Below are 20,242 nucleotides of genomic sequence, written 5' to 3'. Positions count from 1 at the left end.
GTACAAGACTACTGTAAACTCATAGACTAAGAGCTGTAAATCTTTCCCTGAGAGGAAAATAAAGACCTACTGTACTGTACACTGTATGTTTGCTGGAAATCATATAAGTGGTATTTTTCTTCAAGAAAATATTAGAAATTTTTTTACAGATATTTCTAATTTAATTCACAAAGCACTGGCTATGATTTGATCCTGGTTTTATTTATTGCATTATCCCTGAAGATTAACAAAAAGATGATTTATGATTTGTCTTTCTCAATTTTATTTGTAAACTGAAACAAAAAAATCACAAATTCAGAACTCTCTGAGTTTCTTTTCCTGCCTGTATTAAAACTTACCATGCAAATCATAATAGACTAACTAAGAGGTTAGGTTATGTTTTATTTTGTAAGATTAGGTGCCCATTTGCCATAGAAAAAGAACCGATAAGCAAGTTTTGTGTGCCAGAGAGAACTTATTTCCAAAACAGGTAATGCCTTCAATTATGAGAAATGGTTTAAACTTTTAGAGACAGTTTTTCTTTCAAAATTATTTTTTTTTAAAAAAGGTGTATAGCATTTAAAAAGGAGTTTCTTAATGTTTGTGATATCTTTTGTCTTCACCATCTAATACCACCTTGACTATACAGTTCTTTAGGGGAGAATGTGATCTGAAACCGTGTCCAGCAGATCCCTCCAGGACACCCTTTGTTAACCAGTGTTTCTTTTCTCCTTGGGTAAAGGCCTGTCAGGGTAAAATCCTAGGTGATGGGGCAGAAGACTCTGGGTCTCAGCCTTCAGGACAAAATCTCTGAAGAGTAAGGATTTATTTTAAAACACACACTGAAAGATCTGCTTTCTTTACAGAGTCAACTACACTTCTGAAAACTCAAAGGATGAGAAACCATTCACAGGGCAATGAGGAAGGTTATGTGTTTATTTGCTGAAGAATCCTGGATCAGCACTAGACAGCTCTAGGATTCATCAGTCCCTCAACTCACAAATTGCTGGCACTGCACTCTTACCAAATTGCTCTCTCCTCCCTGCCTCCACTACTCATCAATGAGTCCTAAGATGACAAGGAAAAGGGCATCTTCTGGGAAATAAGTTCACCCGGAGGAGCATAGCAAAGCAGCAGAGACTACTAGAAGATTAAGAATGCACCCACAAGGTCAGAGGAGACAGTTCCGGTAGTAAAATGCTTTCCCTGCAATAAGAATTTTATTTCAATCCCCAGAACTCACTCAAGGAAGCTTTCTTGTAATCATAGCACTGGTCAGGATCCCTGGACCTTGACGGCCACCCTAGCCTGTTTGGTGTGTCTCACTAGTGAGAGACTCTACCTTAAAATCAGGTGGACAACTCCTGAGGAACACCACCTTAGGTTGACACTTGGTCTCCACACAAAAAGTTTATAACCAGATGGTGATGTCTCTTTCCTGTAATCTCAGAACTCAAGAGACCAAAGTAGGAGGACTGTTAGTCCAAAGGCAACCTAAGCTAAGTTGTGGCACCCTACCGCCAAAGAACAGCAACAACAACAACAACAAAATTCATTCCAGACCCCAGCAGAATAGTCTAGACTTCTTGGAGAGTGCACATTGGAGGAGTTTCTCAGTCTTTATTAGGACAGCAAAACCCAGAGCTACATCCCAGAGATCCTAGCAGGCTATGGTAATGCAGGTGACATCCTAGGTGAGAGACACCAATAGCCTGCTAGATGCTCCAGGTCCCAAGGCACAGTTTGGGCGTGGTTTTCAGAGAGGAGGGTAGCCAGGGTTGGGAGGAGGAGTCTGAGGCTGGCGCCAGGGACCAGATGTCTCCCATAGAAGGACACTGCAGACAGAGGACTTGCAGACTTTGAGAAAGTCCGGGGAGTGGAGGGCTGAGGCCAGGTTCTCCCGATCTGTGAGACGCTCTGGGACGCACGTGATGCCGGGCGGAGCCTGGGCACGGCTGGTGACCGCGCTGTTGCTCCTGGTCCTGGGGGAAGGCCAGCAAGGTAGGTAGCTGGAGAGGGCAGCACAGAGGCTGCCTGGACCCGGGCACGAGGACCGACTTTTCTGCTGACTCAGCGGCGTGCCGCTGGCCTGGCATCATCTCCGTGCCTTTCACAGACAACTGCTTCTTGCATTTACTTTTACCCTCAGGCTGCGGGAGCCTCCTCTTCCTGAAACCGCTTGGTCCTGCGCCCCCCCCCCACCCCCACCCCCGCTGATCTTTTGATATTTAAGTTACGTTTAATTTGCTGCAAGAACCTATGTCGAATCTGCTGGCTACTATACAGGAAAGTGATCCGAATTAGTTAGAAACTAGTGATCTCCACTCCCAGGCCACCTCTGGAAACAACTGGTGAAAGTTGCATCTCCGCATACAGCACTGGGCTAGTTTTGTGTATGCTAGCTTTCCCATCATCTGGTACAGTCAGTTTTTTGCTGCGCAAGCGAACTTGATAGGAAGAATACCCTCTTCCACTTCATCAAACCATGCAGAAAAGTGTACAGTAGAGTGACATTAATGACACAAAATAGAGCCACATCTCTTAGCCTTTCTGAGCTTCTTTGTGCTCCTATCGGTAAGAATATTAAACAAAAGGTCACTTGGTCTTGTAAGTTACTTATTCTGTTAGAGGAGTAAATGACACACACAGCTATCCGCAGCTTGAAGGAAAGTCACGCGCAACATCTCTAAAGGCTGAAAATAAAATTATCTTTGCATCATCATGTCAATCTTGAGAAGTTTTATTAACATAAATTGGGTCTGAAAGAGTAGGGGTGAGGGAGAAGCAGGCATCTCCCCACGTGAATTTCTTTTTAAAATGATCATCAACACTCAATGTATTTCTGGAAATGCATTTCCTTAACCAGGTGTCATTCATCTGTGACTTCTTAAGTTTGGTTGAATTTAGCAGGTGCTCCGAAAAGATTTTTCCTAAATTAACATGATAGTTGTACATATTCATAGGCACAGAGCTATGTGATTGGATACAGGTATCCAGTCATTACTATTTCTGTCTTCTTAAAGCTGTTTAATCATTGTTCCCGAGAATCTTTGAATTCTTCTCTTTCTAGTTCTTTACAGTGTATGACACATTTGCATCAACTGTAGTCATCTTATTGTGCTGTAGAACACTATAGCCTACGCCTTGCAGGTATTTGCAAGCTCATTATTCGATTGACTTTTCTTTCTCCTCTTACCCTTCCTAACCCATAGAACAAATGCTATAAAGAACTTTATTTTTTATTTTTTTACCCCGCCCCTATAAAGAACTTTAAAAACTCATGTATAATTAGTACTAAATATGCAGCCATTATGTTTCCAGAAAAGGCTTGTGAGCATATTTATTAACGTATTCAAATATTTAGAATGATGCCTCTAAGTTTACTGTAAATCACATTTAACAGCTCTGTTAGGATGTTTCGTAGAGCATGCATATCACTCACCTGAAGTGCACTATGGTATTACATACACATATCCTCAGATATGTGTAGTCAAGTTTAGAATCAAAACCAAAATTGTGCCCTTTGATGTCAAAGCTATTATCTCTATCCGCCTTTCTGTCTCCCCAGTTCTAGGTAATCACTATTCTGCTTTCTGTTTTAGGTATTTGTCTAATCTGTGTATTTTATATAAACAAGATCATATTAAAGCTATCATTTTGCACATAATATAATGTTTTAAGAATACCATGGTACGGTATGGCACAGAACTTCATTTGTTGTAAGGTCGGAGAGCATTCCACTGTAAGGAGACAGTCCATTTTGTGTGTTCATTTTTCTGTTGATGGATTTGTGTTAATTCTGTATTTCTGCTCTAATAGATAAGGCTGCTATGAGCATCTCTGTGCAAGTGTTTATAGGAACACATGTTTTTATTTTTACAAAAAGGAGATTTGCTGGGTCAGAAGTTAGTTATGATTAACTAGTTTTAGAATAGCCAATGTCTCCCCAAAGTGGCTGCATTGTTTTATATTCCTATAGCATAAGAAAGTTTCAGTTTATTCACATACTTGCTAACACTTGGCATTACCTGACAGTTTGATTTTAGTCAACCTAGTAGATGTCAGCAGGTCTATTTTATTGTGGCTTGATGTGCATTTTCCTGATGATTAATGGTTTCAAGCATGTCCTATTCATTTGTATATTGACATTTTCATATGTTCTTTGGGAAGAGCCCTACTTAGATCTTTCCCCCAAATAAAATAAAATAAAATGAGGTCTTGACCTTTTTGTTGACTTGTATGAGTTCTTTGCATATTTTACACTCGAATCTCTTACCACCTATATAATATGCAATTATTTTTCTCATTAGGTCCAGTGGATTGTCTTTTTGTTTTCTGTATGCTTTTCAGTACACAAGCAATTTTTGCTTTTGCAGGGGGACAAGGTCTTACTACATAGCACATGCTTGCCTAAAACCTTTCCTCCTTTTCTTCTCATCTTAAGCCTGTTGGGGTTACAACAACGTACCACCATATGGCATGTACCACCACGTGGAATTTAAATCTTTAATTTTTAATGAAGTTTGATTTCAATTTAATTAGTGTCTTAATATATTTCTGAACTCTCAGCTTTAGATAACCATGATATTGTCTATTTTGTAAGCCAGAAAACAATCTACAATAAGTAACAAATATATGGAAAGCTCATTTGCATATTCTGCCACTTTGTACCTATTATTTATTACCTGGCACATTCTGTCAAAGTATTTGAAATCCAAGTATTGAAGATCTTATTATAAGCTGCTTAGTTGACCTAAATCACATCAGAAAGCAGATGAACAAAAAGGAGTGTAAATTTATAGTAGTTTCTGTTTTCAGGGAAATATACTGAGGCTTTTCTAGAGAGTGTGTCAAGTCAGGACACTGATGATCATGAAAGATTTGTAAAGATATTTGTTCAGTGCTTGACCAAGATGAGCTTGTCCTTATGTGAGAGCCTAGACATCATCACAATGCTTGCTTAACTGTGAGATATATTCTAGAGCCAAGGGTGGACTAAGACTTTAAGTGTGGGGACTTTTACATTACTAATGTTTTTTAAATGTTCTATTCAACATTCTGTATGAGACAAGTACATTTTTAGGAAAGAAATTATAAAATAACTTAAAAATTCTATTTGCTAAGAATTTTCTCAATAAAATAAAATATAGTGAAATAAAATTCCCATTTAAATATTACATACCCTTCCAAAATTGGTAATGTCACACAGTAATGTCCCCTACAATTATTCCTTATGCTGCTTTGGATTAGGGAATATTATTTAAAGCAGTACAAGAAGAAATGTAAGGACTGTAAAGATACTGAAGGAGAAATAATACATAGAATCAAAATAGAGTTATATGTTGAGAAAATTGTTAAGTGGTTAGAACACTTGCTTTGCCAGAGTGAAGACCTGAGTTCAGATGCCCAGGACCCATGTAAATACCATAAAGCAAGCCTGCACACACATACAAACATACATCAACATATCACATACCCATGCACATGAGAAAGAAATGAACTTACTGAGTTTTCCCTAAAGAAAATTATTTTGAAGCAGAAATATTTCAATGATTCATGTAAATCCCATCACTATTACCCTTTAATATCAGGTCTTTAAATTTTAACCATGTGCAGTGTTCTTACATTGAAAGATACTAGAATTCCTTTAAAATTAAATGGAAATAATGGTATATACACTTAATAAAATATTTATCATTAATATTTATGATAATTATCAATATAATTGGAAATACAGAAGTGAAATTCTTCCTAGAAAATGCACATCTATGGAGAAGCAAGAACCTTGCAGTGATTCTAAAATCTTGTAGTAAATACAGGAAACTTAGGTAGCAGACACTTCACAATTACAAAGATAAGAATGTCACTAAAGAGTTAGTTGAGCATATTGCATTCTGCTATCCAGCAGAGGTAGGATTTTAGTGCCTGATTTGGGAAAATTTGTTCAACGAGGGCCAGTAATGACATTGAAATCTAGAGGACTTGACCCAAGAGGAATCCTTTCAGGATTGGTGACTTGTGGTCACAATGAACACATTTTAACTCAAGAGCACCCTGTTGCTCTCTCTGCTCAAGTTAAATGAAAATAAAAACCCCAATGCTTAAGTGTCTCAAGCTCACACTGTGACAGGTCTTCAGTTGCTCCTTGCATCTCTAGAAAGCGCAAGCTAAATCATCTTTGACTTGCTAGGAGTCCTTGATATTTTGATGGCCGTGTGTGTGTGTGTGTGTGTGTGTGTGTATGTGTGTGTGTGTGTGTGTGTGTGTGTGTGTGTGCAATAGTGACTTTATTTACTTTCTTTAGGAAAGAGAATCATCTTTTAATTGAAGACAGTTATGCTGATGAATAAACATATGGCATGAAAATTCTCATATTTCTGTCTAGCTCCTGAGTGCTCTCCTGGGGGCCACCAGCTTCTTCAGAGTCCTTACAGAAGTGTTCACTTTGACTCAGTGTACCTCCAGCAGTCAGCTGCTCAAGACCTGATCTGTGACCATTCTCTCACTTCTGGATGGTACCGATTTCTCATCTTTGATAAACCTGCTGAGATGCCAACCAAATGTGTTGAGGTACGTTTTTCCCTTACTGAAGTGTTATCTTCATTTTTAGTAGATTGACTTTATTTGAAATATTCCTATAATATCTAGTTCAATGGTAATGGCTATGATAGTAATGTTTATGCTCCATTTAGTCCACAAGTGTTTTGAACCAAAATATCTTAGATAATTTCCACAGCTGTGGAACACAATGTAATAGAAATCATTATTCACCAAATTATGTGCAACACATATATTCCTATGCATAAGTCTTCTGGTTACCCCATTATCAGGCCAAAGAGTCAAATTTGAACATACATCCAGGTATATAACTTCAAGAAAGCTGCCTTAAGGAATGCTGTTGAATTTTTGCTTCAGTGCTTCTCAGTTTCTACCTGGCATTTCCTTTCTTAACTATAGACTCTGACAGCTCAAAACCTACAAATCCATCACCTTCTATTCCATAACTGAAAAAAACTCAGACTGTTAGTGAAATTTCAGTGTTTTTCAATGCAGCACATGTGATTTGGGCGTGCGTGAGTGTGCGTGTGTGTGTGTGTGTGTGTGTGTGTGTGTGTGTGATGTGTGTGTGTGTGTGTGATGTGTGTGTGTGTGATGTGTGTGTGTGTGTGTGTGTGTGTGTGTGTGCAGAAACCAGAAGTTGATATTAGATGCCTTCTTCAATTGTTTTCCACTTAGCTTTTGAAACAGGATTTCTCACTGAATCACGACCTCCCCAATGAGGCTGGATTGACTGGTCAGAAAGCCCCAGGGATCATTCTGTCTCTACCTCCTCAGTACTGCGATCTACAAGCATATTATTTGTGTGTTTCAGTAAGCCCCAGTTATTGCTATTATAATCTTGTCCCCCAAATCTACAGAATAAGACTAAGTCTAAATATTGTAAAAAAATCCATGACTTTGGAACCTCTGTTTATGATACGAAAATGGTGAGGAAGTATTTGGACACGACATTTATTTTGCATCTAATATGTTCCTTCATTGTGGGTATTGTAGGTATGTAGCCTCACTTGATTTCACAAGTGAGACCTTGTGGTAGCCAATGCACCTCATTATAAAAATGTGGATGCAGACAAAGAGTTTGAATCATGTAACCAAAGTCATTATCATTAGGGGCAGAATAACATACAGTATTACCACAGAATGAGTCCTTTGCCTTATCACAAACCTTCAGATAACTTAATAAAGAGTTCTAAGGACTGTGCAGGCATATGCAGTTTTTGGTTGAAATATATAGCTTTATATTAATATTGTAACATTCAAGAATATGCTCAAGTTGATAATAAACACTAATGACTGTGTTCTGTGTCACTCTGTGTTGTACTATTCTTATTTTTAACCTAGAAGACACAGAGCTATATTTAATACCTGCAGTAAGAATACATTATATAAAATTATGTCTTAGCAGAACATCCGTTTATCTTATTGTCATTCATATTTGAGGATTATTTAGATGCAGGATTTTCCTTTTTCAAAACTAATATAAAAAAAACCCTCAGAAAAATACTCAGTTTTACTAATATTTAATATTTTTGTTTATTTACCTTTTCAAAAAAATCACTTTTGTGACATTTTATTAGAAAGAAACTAAAAGCCATTATAATTTAAAAGTAAAGCTTGAGAAAAAATTGGGGGAAATCACAACATTTTTAACTATTTATGTTCTCTTTGGCTCACTTAGTTGATTCTAGAACCTTATAGAAACGTAAAGATGAAATGGCTCCCCTTGTTTTTTTCTGAAACTCAGCATATGGTCATGTGTAATCACACTGTTGGTGGCAAAGAAGTGTCCACTGTCCACATTGCCTAAACACTCAAGTGGACAATCAATAACTTTTTCTTTTTGTCCACAGGATGATACAAGCCTGTTGAAATAAATTTGTTTGTTTGGTGTGAAGTAATACACATGATTCCTAGGAAACATGGCAAAGAAACAACAGGGATGATAGCAGTGTTTTTTTCACAGTCCACCTCAGTTATAACTATCACTAACATGTTCCTACTGTTTCCTTTTAATTAATTAATTAATTAATTAATTATTTATTTATTTATTTTGCAACATGCTTTTGTAGCTAGCTACATTATTAGCATGTTCCTCTATTACAAATTATTTCATGTGATTTTAGAAATAACATATATAATCATGGTAATTTTAGTATGATTAATAAGATTTTTTTACAAGTAAAATTAATGATGATATCTTTTAAGGCTTTAGAACATATATTTAAGCTATTAAAATCATAATGATAATTTTTATTAACATTGCAATAGATAAGAATACATCTCTTGATACTGCATGTTCTCACATATCCATTAGCCATTTGTATTTGTTCTGAGAATTATGAATTTGTGGTCTTAGAGTTTGTAAATGAATAAAATGACCTGAATAAAAGAAAATAAATACAGTAAAGTAACAACAAATAACAGCATATTGAAAAATACTCCTTACAAATAGTTTTTTCATTTAACTCTTATTTATTTTATGTTTTACTATTATTATTTAATTGTATCCATCAACTTTTCATTTAAAATTTTTCTTTTCTTTTAAATGTGGAGATAGCATGATTAATAACTCTGCCCTGTATAGTGATTATTGGTTATTACTGCGTAGATGTTGCATTTTCATTTACATTTTAGCTGAGCTTTTTAAGTACCACTGGAAGGATGCTGAGCACCTTATCCAAACTCATGTGCCTTTTGGTTTTTCTCAAAAATGTGTCTTTTCTCCCAGCATAGTTTGCATTGAGTTATACTTTTCTATCCAGAAATAATGTTGATATTAGGCCTCAAACCAAGTTTTAATTCCAGTTTTTCAAGTTGCTAAATAATTTTTCTATGTCAGATTGTAAATAGTACCTTTCTTCTCTCCTGGTTTTTGCCACATCTTGACTCTGAATTAACATCAAATATATATCATCTCCAGCAATTGTGCAAAAATTTCTGACACCAGTTGGTATTTGTGCTACATATTAATACACTTTCAGTTCACCTTGTCTTGTTTTTATTTATTTTTTATTATTTTATTTTATAATTAATTTAATTTTACATATCAGCCACGGATTCCCGTCCTCCCTCCTCCCACCCCTGACCTCCCCCCAATCCACCTCCCATTCTCACCTCCTCCAAGGCAAGGTCTCTCCTGGGGATTCAGCTGAGCCTGGTAGACTCAGTTGAGGCAGGTCCAGTCCCCTCCTCCCTTCACCCAGGCTGAGCAAAGTGTCCCAGCATAGGCCCCAGGCTCCAAAAAGCCAGCTCATGCACTAAAGACAGGTCCCAGTCCCACTGCCTGGGTGCCTCCCAAACAGTTCAAGCTAATTGACTGTCTCACTGATTATCCAGAGGGTCTAGTCCAGTTCTAAGGGGGCTCCTCAGCTATTGTTCATAGTTCATGTGTTTCCACTAGTTTGGCTATTTGTCCCTGTGCTTTTTCCAGGCATCGTCTCAATATCTCTTGCTCATATAATCCCTCCTCTTTCTCTCGCCGATTGGACAGCTTCTCTTGTTTTATGATACAGTCTGACAGTGGTGGCACACGCCCTTAATATGGTCACATGGCAGGCAGAGTCTCTGTGTGTTCAAGAACACAGCCAAGCAAGGTGACCTGAACTTTTAATCCCAATACCAACCATAGAGACCTGGAGGTCTGTATAGACAGACAGGAAGTCATGTGGTTGGGCTCAGAGCCAATGAAAAGGCAAAACAAAAAGACAATAAAAAGACAGGTCATACAAAAAAGGTCTCTCTGTCAGGGGAAGTGACAGCAGCGAGTGGGAAGCTAAAGGGAGTTGTGGCTCTTGCTCTGATCTCTTAGGCTTTAACTCTGTATGTGGCTCTGTGTTTCTCACTTACTAAGAACGTTTAGAATTTCATCTACAGATGTGTCCACTGTTTTAGTAAATTATTTGAAGTCGAATTTCTCATTTATAATACAAATGTAAAATTAAAGTATTTACATTGAACAGGTTATATTAGTATTAATTAATATTATATTAATTTAGTGTTCTCTAAATTTAATTTCTCCTGCAATAGATATATAAGCTATTTTTTTGTTTTTTTTTAAAGATTTATTGATGTGTATAAGTGTTTTGCCTGTATGTATGTGCTTATAAAACATGCATGTCTGGTTCCAACAGAAGTCAGAAAAAGGTGTTGGATCCCTTGGACCTGGAGTTAAGAAAGGTTATGAGTCATGATGTGGATGCTGGGATCCAAATCTAGGTCTTCTGGGAGAACAGCAAGTACTCTTAGCTGCAAATCCTCATAACCAGCCCCAATTTATTTAAACAAATTGATAATTTACTATTTTGTAGATCATATTAGATTACTAGAAATGTAGTTTATTTTTATTTGTATGAAATTAATTGGATTTTCAACCTTTATTTTCTCGGATATAAAAGATGAACCACTGTGGAACACAGGCCCCCCTCTGGCTGTCTCTGGGTGATTCAGAAACACTGCCCCTTCCTGGAGAGATCAAGCAACTGACAGCTTGTGCCACTTGGCAGTTTCTGTTCAGCACTGAGAAAGACTGCTGCCTCTTTCAAGTCCCCGTGTCTGTTAGAAACTGCGGAGAGTTTTTTGTGTACTTGCTACAACCCACTCAGGGATGCATGGGCTACTGTGCTGAAGGTAAGACAACATCAGTAATACTTTGAACTGCTAGTTGTGGAGATAGATGTATGTGAGGGCATTTGCGCTCTGGACGGGTTGTACTGAGCTAATACCAGGTGACTCGGTCTATCATTATTGCTAAACTGAAGCTAACTTTCTGACTTTGTTTGGCCAGGTTAGTTTTCAGATATTTATCAGTCTCTTAGAATGCTCAAAAGTTTATGTTGTGGTGAAAGTATTAAAGCAGATTTACTGCACGTAACACCTGAGTGGCTTAAGAAATGTGATTTCTTCTTGCCTTTCCCCTCTCTAAAATTAAGACATGACAGATAGTAAGCAAAGTTGTGAAATTTTGGACTTCTATATTATTTTATTTTTAATTAGCTAAACTTATTGAGTGTTTATAGAGAGCCAGTAATTACCTTAAGCCCTGGTGTTAGTTACTGTAAAGATCAAGATAAGTGTGCTCTCTAGTGGAACAGCTCAAACAAGTCATAAAAATAAGCTAGATGTAACTCTCAAAGAAGACAATAAATATCTATGCATTCCACATGCACAGTTCCCCTAAAGAAGAGTTTGCGGTCATGTTTGTAATGCACTTGCATGTTAGAGTGCTTGCTTGGCCTCTACATAGTTTTAATCTTCAATATTACAAAAGTTATAAAACAAGAACAAACAAAACAACATCAAATGATATTTTAGTTTCTGTGTCATCTAGATTATTCCCTTAATTTTGGTTGTGATCTGGACTTCAGAAGTTACTTGCAAGTAATAATGTATGGAAGGGAAAAACAACAGTGGGTTCACAGCAAAGAGGACTGGCAGATGCTATATTTGATCAATGCTAGTAGTATTCCTGGTGAGAGAATAGGGGCATATCATGTATTCAACTTCCCCAGAGGCTAGTTGCTTAGCCTACTCATGAAAAAATTTGTATGAGCCCAGATGAAGAAACATTCTAGAGATCACATGAGTAATGTGCTTCAGAAGTAACAAGAGCAGGAAGAACATAGAAAAGAATGAGAAACTGTCACAGACTGGAGAAAACCATTCTGAGTGATGCACTGTGATTTCCTGGAATACTGGAACAGAAGATGACATCAGTAGGGGAAATTATGTGTTTTTTTTTGTTTTTTTTTTTTTTTTAACTAAAGTAGTTCTAAAATCAGCTTCTTAATTTTGACAAATATATCCTAGTCTTAGAAAGTGCTAAGATTTGCAGAACACAGCTTGGAAGTGTATATTGAAATGTTTTTTGTTAATTTTTTTTGTGTGAATATAAAACTACTTTAAACTAAATATTTATAACAAAGCAAAAATATATTCTCATGTATTACATCCCCACTGTAGTTTCCTCTTCCTCCTCTCCTCCCAGCCCCTCCTTCCTTTCCCCCTGATCTACTCCTCTTCCATATCCCTTTCAGGGATATCAACCAAACATGGCATATCAAGTTGCACTAAGACTAGGTACAGCTCCTTATATTAAGGCTAGACGAGGCAACCCAGTAGGAGGAAAATGGTCACAAAAGCAGGCAAAAGAGTCTGTCTCAGTTAAGGTTTCTATTGCTGTGAAGAGACACCATGGCCAAGGCAACTCTTATAAAGAAAGCACTTATTTGAGGGTGACTCACTTAGTTTCAGAGGTTCAGATCATTATGATCATAAAAGGGGGCATGCTAGCATGCAGGCAGATGTGGTGCTGGAGCTGAGAGTGCTACATCTTGACTCAGAGGCAACAGGAAGTCAACTGCCTGTCACACTGAGTGAAGCTTGACGAAAAGACCTCAAAGCCCACCCCTACAGTGACACACTTCCAATAAATGGTGTGGCCGAGATTAAAGGTGTGCCCTCCAGTCTCAAGTTATGGATTAAAGGAGTGTGTCATCCAGCCTCCTCCAACAAGACCACACTTCCTCCAAGACCACATCTCCTAACAGTTCCACCTCTATGAGCTTATGGGGGCCAAATACATTCAAACTACCATAGAGTCAGAGACATCCTCCCCTACTCCCAATGTTAGGTGCCCCACAAGAACACCAAGGTCGCCGGGCGGTGGTGGCGCACGTCTTTAATCCCAGCACTCGGGAGGCAGAGCCAGGCGGATCTCTGTGAGTTCGAGGCCAGCCTGGGCTACCAAGTGAGTTCCAGGAAAGACGCAAAACTACACAGAGAAACCCTGCCTCGAAAAACTGGAAAAAAAAAAAAAGAACACCAAGGTACACAACTATAACATATATGCAGAGGACCTAGCTCAGACTGTACAGGTTCCCTGATTGTCGGTTCAGTTTCTATGAGCCACTTTAAGCTCTGTTTAGTTGATTCTGTGTGTTTTCTTTTGTTGTCCTTGAGTCCTTTGGTTCCTACAATCCTCCCTCCCCTTCTTCTACTGGATTCCCCAAACTCTACCTAATATTTGGCTGTGAGTCTCTGCATCTGCTCGCATCAGTTGCTTGATGAAGTGTCTCTGATGATAATTGGGCAAGGCACTGATCTACAAGTATGGCAGAATATCATTAGGAAGGAATAATTTCATTGACTCTTTGTTTTGTTGTCTGTCATGTTTGGTTCTATCCTAGTTTCTCTGGGCTATCCCAGACTGGTTCCTGGCCCTCCAGATAGTGTCAGGAATGGGCTTCCTCTCTGTGGCATGGGGCATGGGTCTCAAGCTGGAGCAGTCATTGTTTGGCCACTCCCACAAATTCTGTGCCACATTTACCCCAGCCCATCTTGCAGGCCGGACAAATTGTAGGTCAAAGGTTTTGTGGCTGGGTTGATGTCCCAGTCACTCCACTGGAAGCCTTGTGTGGTTAAAGCAGATAGCCAGTTGAGGTTCCATATCCCCCATTACAGGGAGTCATTGCTAGGGTTACTCTTAGAGATTCCATCTCACCCACCCTCAGGCCACCTGCAATGACTATTCCTTTTTTTCTTCCCAGACAGATCCATGTGTCTCCTCTTGAGCCCTCCTTATTGCTTAACCTCCCTGGATCTGTGGATTGTAGTATGAGAATCCTTTACTTTACTGATAGTTACTCATAAGTGGGTCACTCATATCTTTTTGGGTCTGGGTTACCTCACTCAGGATGATTTTTTCAAATTCCATCCATTTGCCTGCAAATTTCATGATGTGATTGTTTTTAACAGCTGAGTAACACTCCATTGTGTAAACATATCACATTTTCTTTATCCACTCTTTGGTTGAGGGACATCTAGGTTCTTTCCAGGTTCTGGCTATTACAAATAAAGCTGCTATGAACATAATTGCACAAGTGTCCTTGTGGTATGATGGAGCATACTTTGGATATATGTCCAGGAGTGGTATAGCTCGATCCTGACATAGATTGATTCTCAATTTTCTGAGAAATGACTATATTGATTTCCAAAGTGGCTTTATAAGTTTACACTCCCAACAGCAATGGAAGAGTGTTCCCCTTCTTCCACATCCTCACCAGCATAAGCTGTTGCTTGTGTTTTTGATCTTAGTCATTCTGACAGGTGTAAGATGGAATCTCAGAGTCCTTTTGATTTGCATTTCCTTGATGAATAAGGATGCTGAATATTTTAAGTGCCTCTCAGACATTTGAGATTCTTCTGTTCAGAATTTTCTGTTTAGACCTGTACCCCATTTTTAGTTGGATTATTTGGTTTGTTGATGTCTAGTTTTTTGAGTACCTTATATATTTTGGAAATTAGCCCTCTGTCAGATGCAGAGTTGGTGAAGACCTTTTCCCATTCTATGGGTTGCTGTTTTGTCCTATTGGTGGTGTCCTTTGCCTTACAGAAGCTTTTTAGATTCAGGAGGTCCAGTTTATTAATTGTTGATCATAGTGCTTTCGTATTAGTGTTCTGTTCAGAAAGTTGTCTCCTGTGCAAATGCTTTCAAGGCTCTTCCCCACTTTATCTCCTGTCAGGTTCAGTGCATCTTGTTTTATGTTGAGGTCTTTGACCCACTTGGACTTGAGTTTTGTGTAGGGTGGTAGATATGAATCTATTTGCTTTCTTCTACATGCTGACATCTAGTTAGACAAGCACCATTTATTGAAGATGCTTTCTGTTTTCCATTGTATATTTCTGGCTTCATTATTAAAAAAAAACAAACAAAAAACAAAACAAAACAAAAACAACAGGTGTCCAGAGATGTGTGGATTTATAGCTGGGTCTTCAATTCGATTCCATTGATCAACCTGTCTGTTTTTAGGCCAAGACTATGCATGCAGTTTTATTACTATAGCTCTGTAGTAGAGTTTGAAATCAGGGATGATTATACCTCCAGAAGTTCTCTATTTGTACACATTGTTTTAGCTACCCTGGGTTTTTTGTTTTTTGATATAAAGTTGAGTACTGTTCTTTCAAGGTAATTGTGTTGAAATTTTGATGGGGATTGAGTTAAATCTATAGATTGCTTTTGGCAAAATGGCTATTTTTACTATGCTAATCCTACTGATCCATGAGCATGAAAGATCTCTCTGCCTTCTGATATCTTCTTCAATTTCTTTCCTCAAAGACTTGAAGTTTTTATCATACAGGACTTTCACTTGCTTGATAAACATTACCCCTAGATATTTTATATTAATTGTGGCTATTGTGAAGGGTGTTGCTTCCCTGATTTCTTTCTTAGCCTGTTTGTCCTTTGTATATAGGAGGGCTACTTATTTTTGGAGTTAATCTTGTATCCAAGCACTTCTCTGAAGGTATTTATCAGCTGTAGGAGTTCTCTGGTATAACTTCAGGGGTCACTCATGTATACTATCATATCTTTTGTAAATAATGATACTTTGACTTCCTCATTTCCAATTTGTATCCCTTATGTCTGTTAGTTGTCTTATTGCTCTAGCTAGAACTTCAAGTACTATATTGAATAGGTATGGAGGGAGTGGACAACTTGTCTTGTTCCTGATTTTAGTGGAATTGCTTTAAGTTTCTCTCCATTTCATTTGATGTTGCCTATTGGTCTGGTGTTTTTATCATGTTTGGGTATGTTCCAGTATCCCTGATTTCTTCAAGACTTTTATTATGACAGAGTTTGGGATTTTGTTAAAGGCTTTTTCAGCATCTAATGAGATGGTCTTGTGTTTTTTTTCTTTCAGTTTGTTTATATAATGGTTTAAATTGGTAGATTTTTATAGGTTGAACTAGCCCTACATTTCTGAGATAGAGCCTACTTTATGATAGTGAATGATCTTTTAAATGTGTTCTTCAGTGTTTTGCAAGTATTTTTTTTAAGTATTTTTACATCAATGTTCATGATGGAAATTGGTCTGTAATTCTCTTTCTTTGTTGAATATTTGGGTCATTTTGGTAGCAGTGTGACTGTAGCCTTATAAACTGTATTTGGCAATGTTCCTTCTGCTTCCGTTTTGTGGAATAATTTGAGGAGTATTGTTATTAGCTCTTCTTTGAAAGTCTGCTAGAATTCTGCACTAAAACCATCTGGACCTGGGATTTTTAGGTTGGAAAACTTTTAATAACTGCTTCTATTTCCTTAGGGGTTATAGGTCTATTTAAATTGTTACCTGATCTTGATTTAACTTCACAAATGGTATTTACCAAGAAATTTGTTCATTTCTTTTAGATTTCCCAATTACCAACACTTTCATTGTGTACCATGAGTTTGAGTATGTTGTGTATTCATTTTCGTTGACTCCTAGGAAGTTTTTAATTTATTTCTATATTTCTACCTTTACCCAGTTGTCATTTTGTAGAGAGCTGTTCAATTTCCATGAGTTTGTAGGCTTTCTGTTATTGAAATCCAGATTTGATCCGTGGTGGCCTGATAGGCTGCAGGGGTTAGTGTATATCTGTTGAGACTTGCTTTGTGACTGAGTAAGTGGTCAATTTTAGAGAAAGTTTCATGAGATTCTAAGAAGAAGGTATATTCTTTTGTGTTTGGGTGAAATGTTCCATAGATATCTGTTAGCTCCATTTGGTTTATAACATCTGTCAGTTCCATTATTTCTCTGTTTAGTTTTTGTCTAGATGACCTGTTCATTTGTGAGAGTGGGGTATTGAAGTCTCCTAAAATTAATGTATTAGGTTCCATGTGTGATTTAAGCTTCAGTAATGTATCTTTTACAAATGTGGGTGCCCTTGTGTTTGGGACATAGGTGTTAAAAATTGAAATGTCATCTTGGTGGATTTTTTCATTTAATGAATAAGAAATGTCCTTCCCCATCTCTTTTGATTAATTTTGGTTGAAAGTCTATTTTACTATATATTAGAATAGCTGCACCAGTTTGCTTCTTGGGTCCATGTGCTTGGAACTTGTTTCCAACCATTTACTTTTTGGTAAAGTCTATCTTTGATGTTGAGCTATGTTTCTTATTTGCTGTAGAAGGATGGATATTGCTTTTTATCTTCCTGTTAATCTGTGTCTTCTTAACGATAAATTATGTGCATTGATATTGAGAGATATTAGTGACCAATGATTGCTAATTCCTGTTACTTTGTTATTGTTGTTATTGGTAGTGTGTGTGTGTGTGTGTGTGTGTGTGTGTGTATGTGTGTATCTTCTTTTGTTTTTTCTGGTGTGAGATTGCTTATTTCCTGTGCTTTCATGGGTATAGTTAATTTTTTTGGTTGGATTTTCCTTATAGTACCTTCTGTGGGGTTGGATTTGTAGATAGATATTGTTTAAATTTTTTATCATTGAATATCTTGTTTTCTCTATTATGATTGAAAATTTTGCTGAGTATAGTAGTAGTCTGGGCTGGCAAAATAAAATTAATTTTGAAATATATGTCATATTAATTAAAGAAAGCCAGTCAATAAAACAGGCAAAGACTGGCACAGGGATGCTGTCTTTAAAAATTAGCCCTGGAAATGCCCTCTGAACAGCTGATGAGTCTGTTCATATCTGAATGAGGAGAATTAGGCAGACATGAAAAAATATGAAGAGAATAGAGTAAAGGGACATCCCAGAAGATGACTTTAGAGAGACAGAGGTGACAGAACTGCAGGATCTTTGGTTCATTTAAGAACTTAGGTCAAATCAGAATCATGGTATAAAGTCTAAGGAGGTTTTCAAACAGATTAATAATGCAATATGAGGATTGTATGCTAAAGGCACAAATTATTATTCCTGGAGAAAGGTTCTTGTAGACTGTTGCACTAGTTCCGTAAAGAAGCATAAGTGGCTTACATGAAAAGAGTAGAAATGGATTGGACTAATGGCAAAGGAAAGAGAACATTAAGCTTAGATGCCATGTTCAGACATAGTATGTATAAATTACCTCACCTGTATATAAAGTTGGAGTAATATTTATCTTTTAACAAATAAAGCATGTCCTTAGTATAGTTGAGAAGATAAAATGAATTTAAAGCTTTCCATCATGCCACGGGTATTCATGCATTTACTAATTACAATTAATCGTATTAACAGAAGATTAAAAGTTGCTATGGAAGAGAGTACTGCAGGCAAGCAAAGGATGTGGTTCGCAATCAGGAGCCCACAGAGAAAGTCTCTTTCAGATGGTATTGACACTGAGTTCTGGAGGGCACACAGTCTGTAGTCAGAGCAAGTGGGACACTATCAGCTGAAGGCAACAGCCAGTAGCAGAGCCTCGGGGGATGAGTAAGGTCTGCTCAGAGTGAAAGCATAGCAGAACTGTTAGGTGCCATGAGCAAAGGAGAGTGCAGGAGGTTCCAGGGCAGGGCAACAGGGCTATCTTCAGAGAGTTCTATCAGATAAGGTTGAAAGAGAGAGCTTCCACTACTGGTAAAAAATGAAAAAAAAACAAGAACAAAAAAATTTAGAAGAACCCACATCATATATAAAGGAAACAAGTTCAAGGGCACAAGGATAGCAGTTATAACTGTAACACCCATCAAGGGACATTGGGAGTGGTAATGATACTACTGGAGAAAGTAGGGATGAAGGCAGTTACAGGAAAAACAAGGTTTTTTGCCCTATGATAAAATATCAGTTCTATAACAGGGCATAACATTTCTACATGACTGCGCCAGAACCAGACCTACAGTGTGTGATGCAAAACTGGTGGGTCTTATTTCCACGGAGAAATAGACAAGCCACCAGGTAGTACTACACATCACCAACCACTCCGAGTAAAGAATCAAATCGGCAGAAGCAAAGGGAACTAGAGCAACTCTGTCAGCCAACGTGTTCTAGGTGACGTTCAAGGCAACTCCACCCAAGGGAAGCAGAATAAACATGCTTTGTAAGTGGATGTGCAATATTTACCATGATACATCTCATCCTGTACCCTAAGTCAAAGAAACTGTATGTTATAAAAATGAAGCAATTAAAGTTAGTATTCATTGGGCATTTATTTTAGAAAATAAAAATTATAAATTAAGTACCTCAATTTACACATTTAGAGACTAAAATAAATATAAATGAGATTCAGAACAATAAGATGAAAAAAGGAACAGAATATAAATAAAAAAATAAACAACAGAAAATTTAATGAATCAAAATCTAGTTCTTCAATTCAATGAAAGTTATAATTCTCTATCCATAATTTTGGGTTAGAAAGTACTGGGACCAGCCATGCAGAGCAGCTGGGTAGAACAAGTATATGCTTAGCGTGATGAAAAGCATAGATTCAATTTCTAGGAACACACATGTGAGGAGTTCAGGGAGAGAATATTAGGGATACACTAAAACAAGGTTCTCTGAACCAACTAAACAAGGTGAGAATGAGCTCAAAGCGATTGTAGCAGCAAGCACAGGGCCCACACAGGTCTGCACCACGTCCTCTGTGTGTATATTATAGCTATTAACTTAATATTTTTATGGAACTCCTGATTATGAGGCCCCTTGAGTGGGTCTCTGACTTTTGTGCCTGCTCTTTGGATTCTTTTCTTCCTGTTGAGTTGCTGTGTCCAACTTTGATATGATAGTTTTTGCCTTGTTATTATATTTTATTTTGTCATGTTCAGTTGTTATCTCCTAAGAGCCAGTTCCTTTCTAATGAGAGACAGAAAGGGAGTGGATCCAGGGAAGAGAGAAGGTGGGGCAGAACAGGGAGGGGTAGAAGGAAGGGAAACTACAATCAGGATACATTGTATGAGTAAAGAATATATTTTCAAAAAAAAAAAACAATTAAAAAAGGGAAATAAAAATAAAGGGAAAGAA

General features: G+C 37.5%; 1 protein-coding gene across 1 annotated transcript in view; it reads left to right on the top strand.

The window, feature by feature from the left end:
* The first annotated feature begins 1,910 nt into the window (after positions 1-1,910).
* The window catches only part of Vwde (von Willebrand factor D and EGF domains), a 126,290-nt gene continuing 107,958 nt past the window's right edge, over positions 1,911-20,242 (top strand). The window contains exons 1-3 of the mRNA XM_059256458.1: positions 1,911-1,980; positions 6,365-6,549; positions 10,935-11,166. Coding sequence (XP_059112441.1) covers positions 1,911-1,980; positions 6,365-6,549; positions 10,935-11,166 — 487 coding nt within the window. The remainder of the gene's footprint in view (positions 1,981-6,364; positions 6,550-10,934; positions 11,167-20,242) is intronic.

This window comes from Peromyscus eremicus, chromosome 3, assembly GCF_949786415.1.
Source record: "Peromyscus eremicus chromosome 3, PerEre_H2_v1, whole genome shotgun sequence".
NCBI lineage: Eukaryota > Metazoa > Chordata > Mammalia > Rodentia > Cricetidae > Peromyscus > Peromyscus eremicus.
Note: the sequence above shows the minus strand (reverse complement) of the source record. Positions and strands in the feature narration are given on the sequence as shown.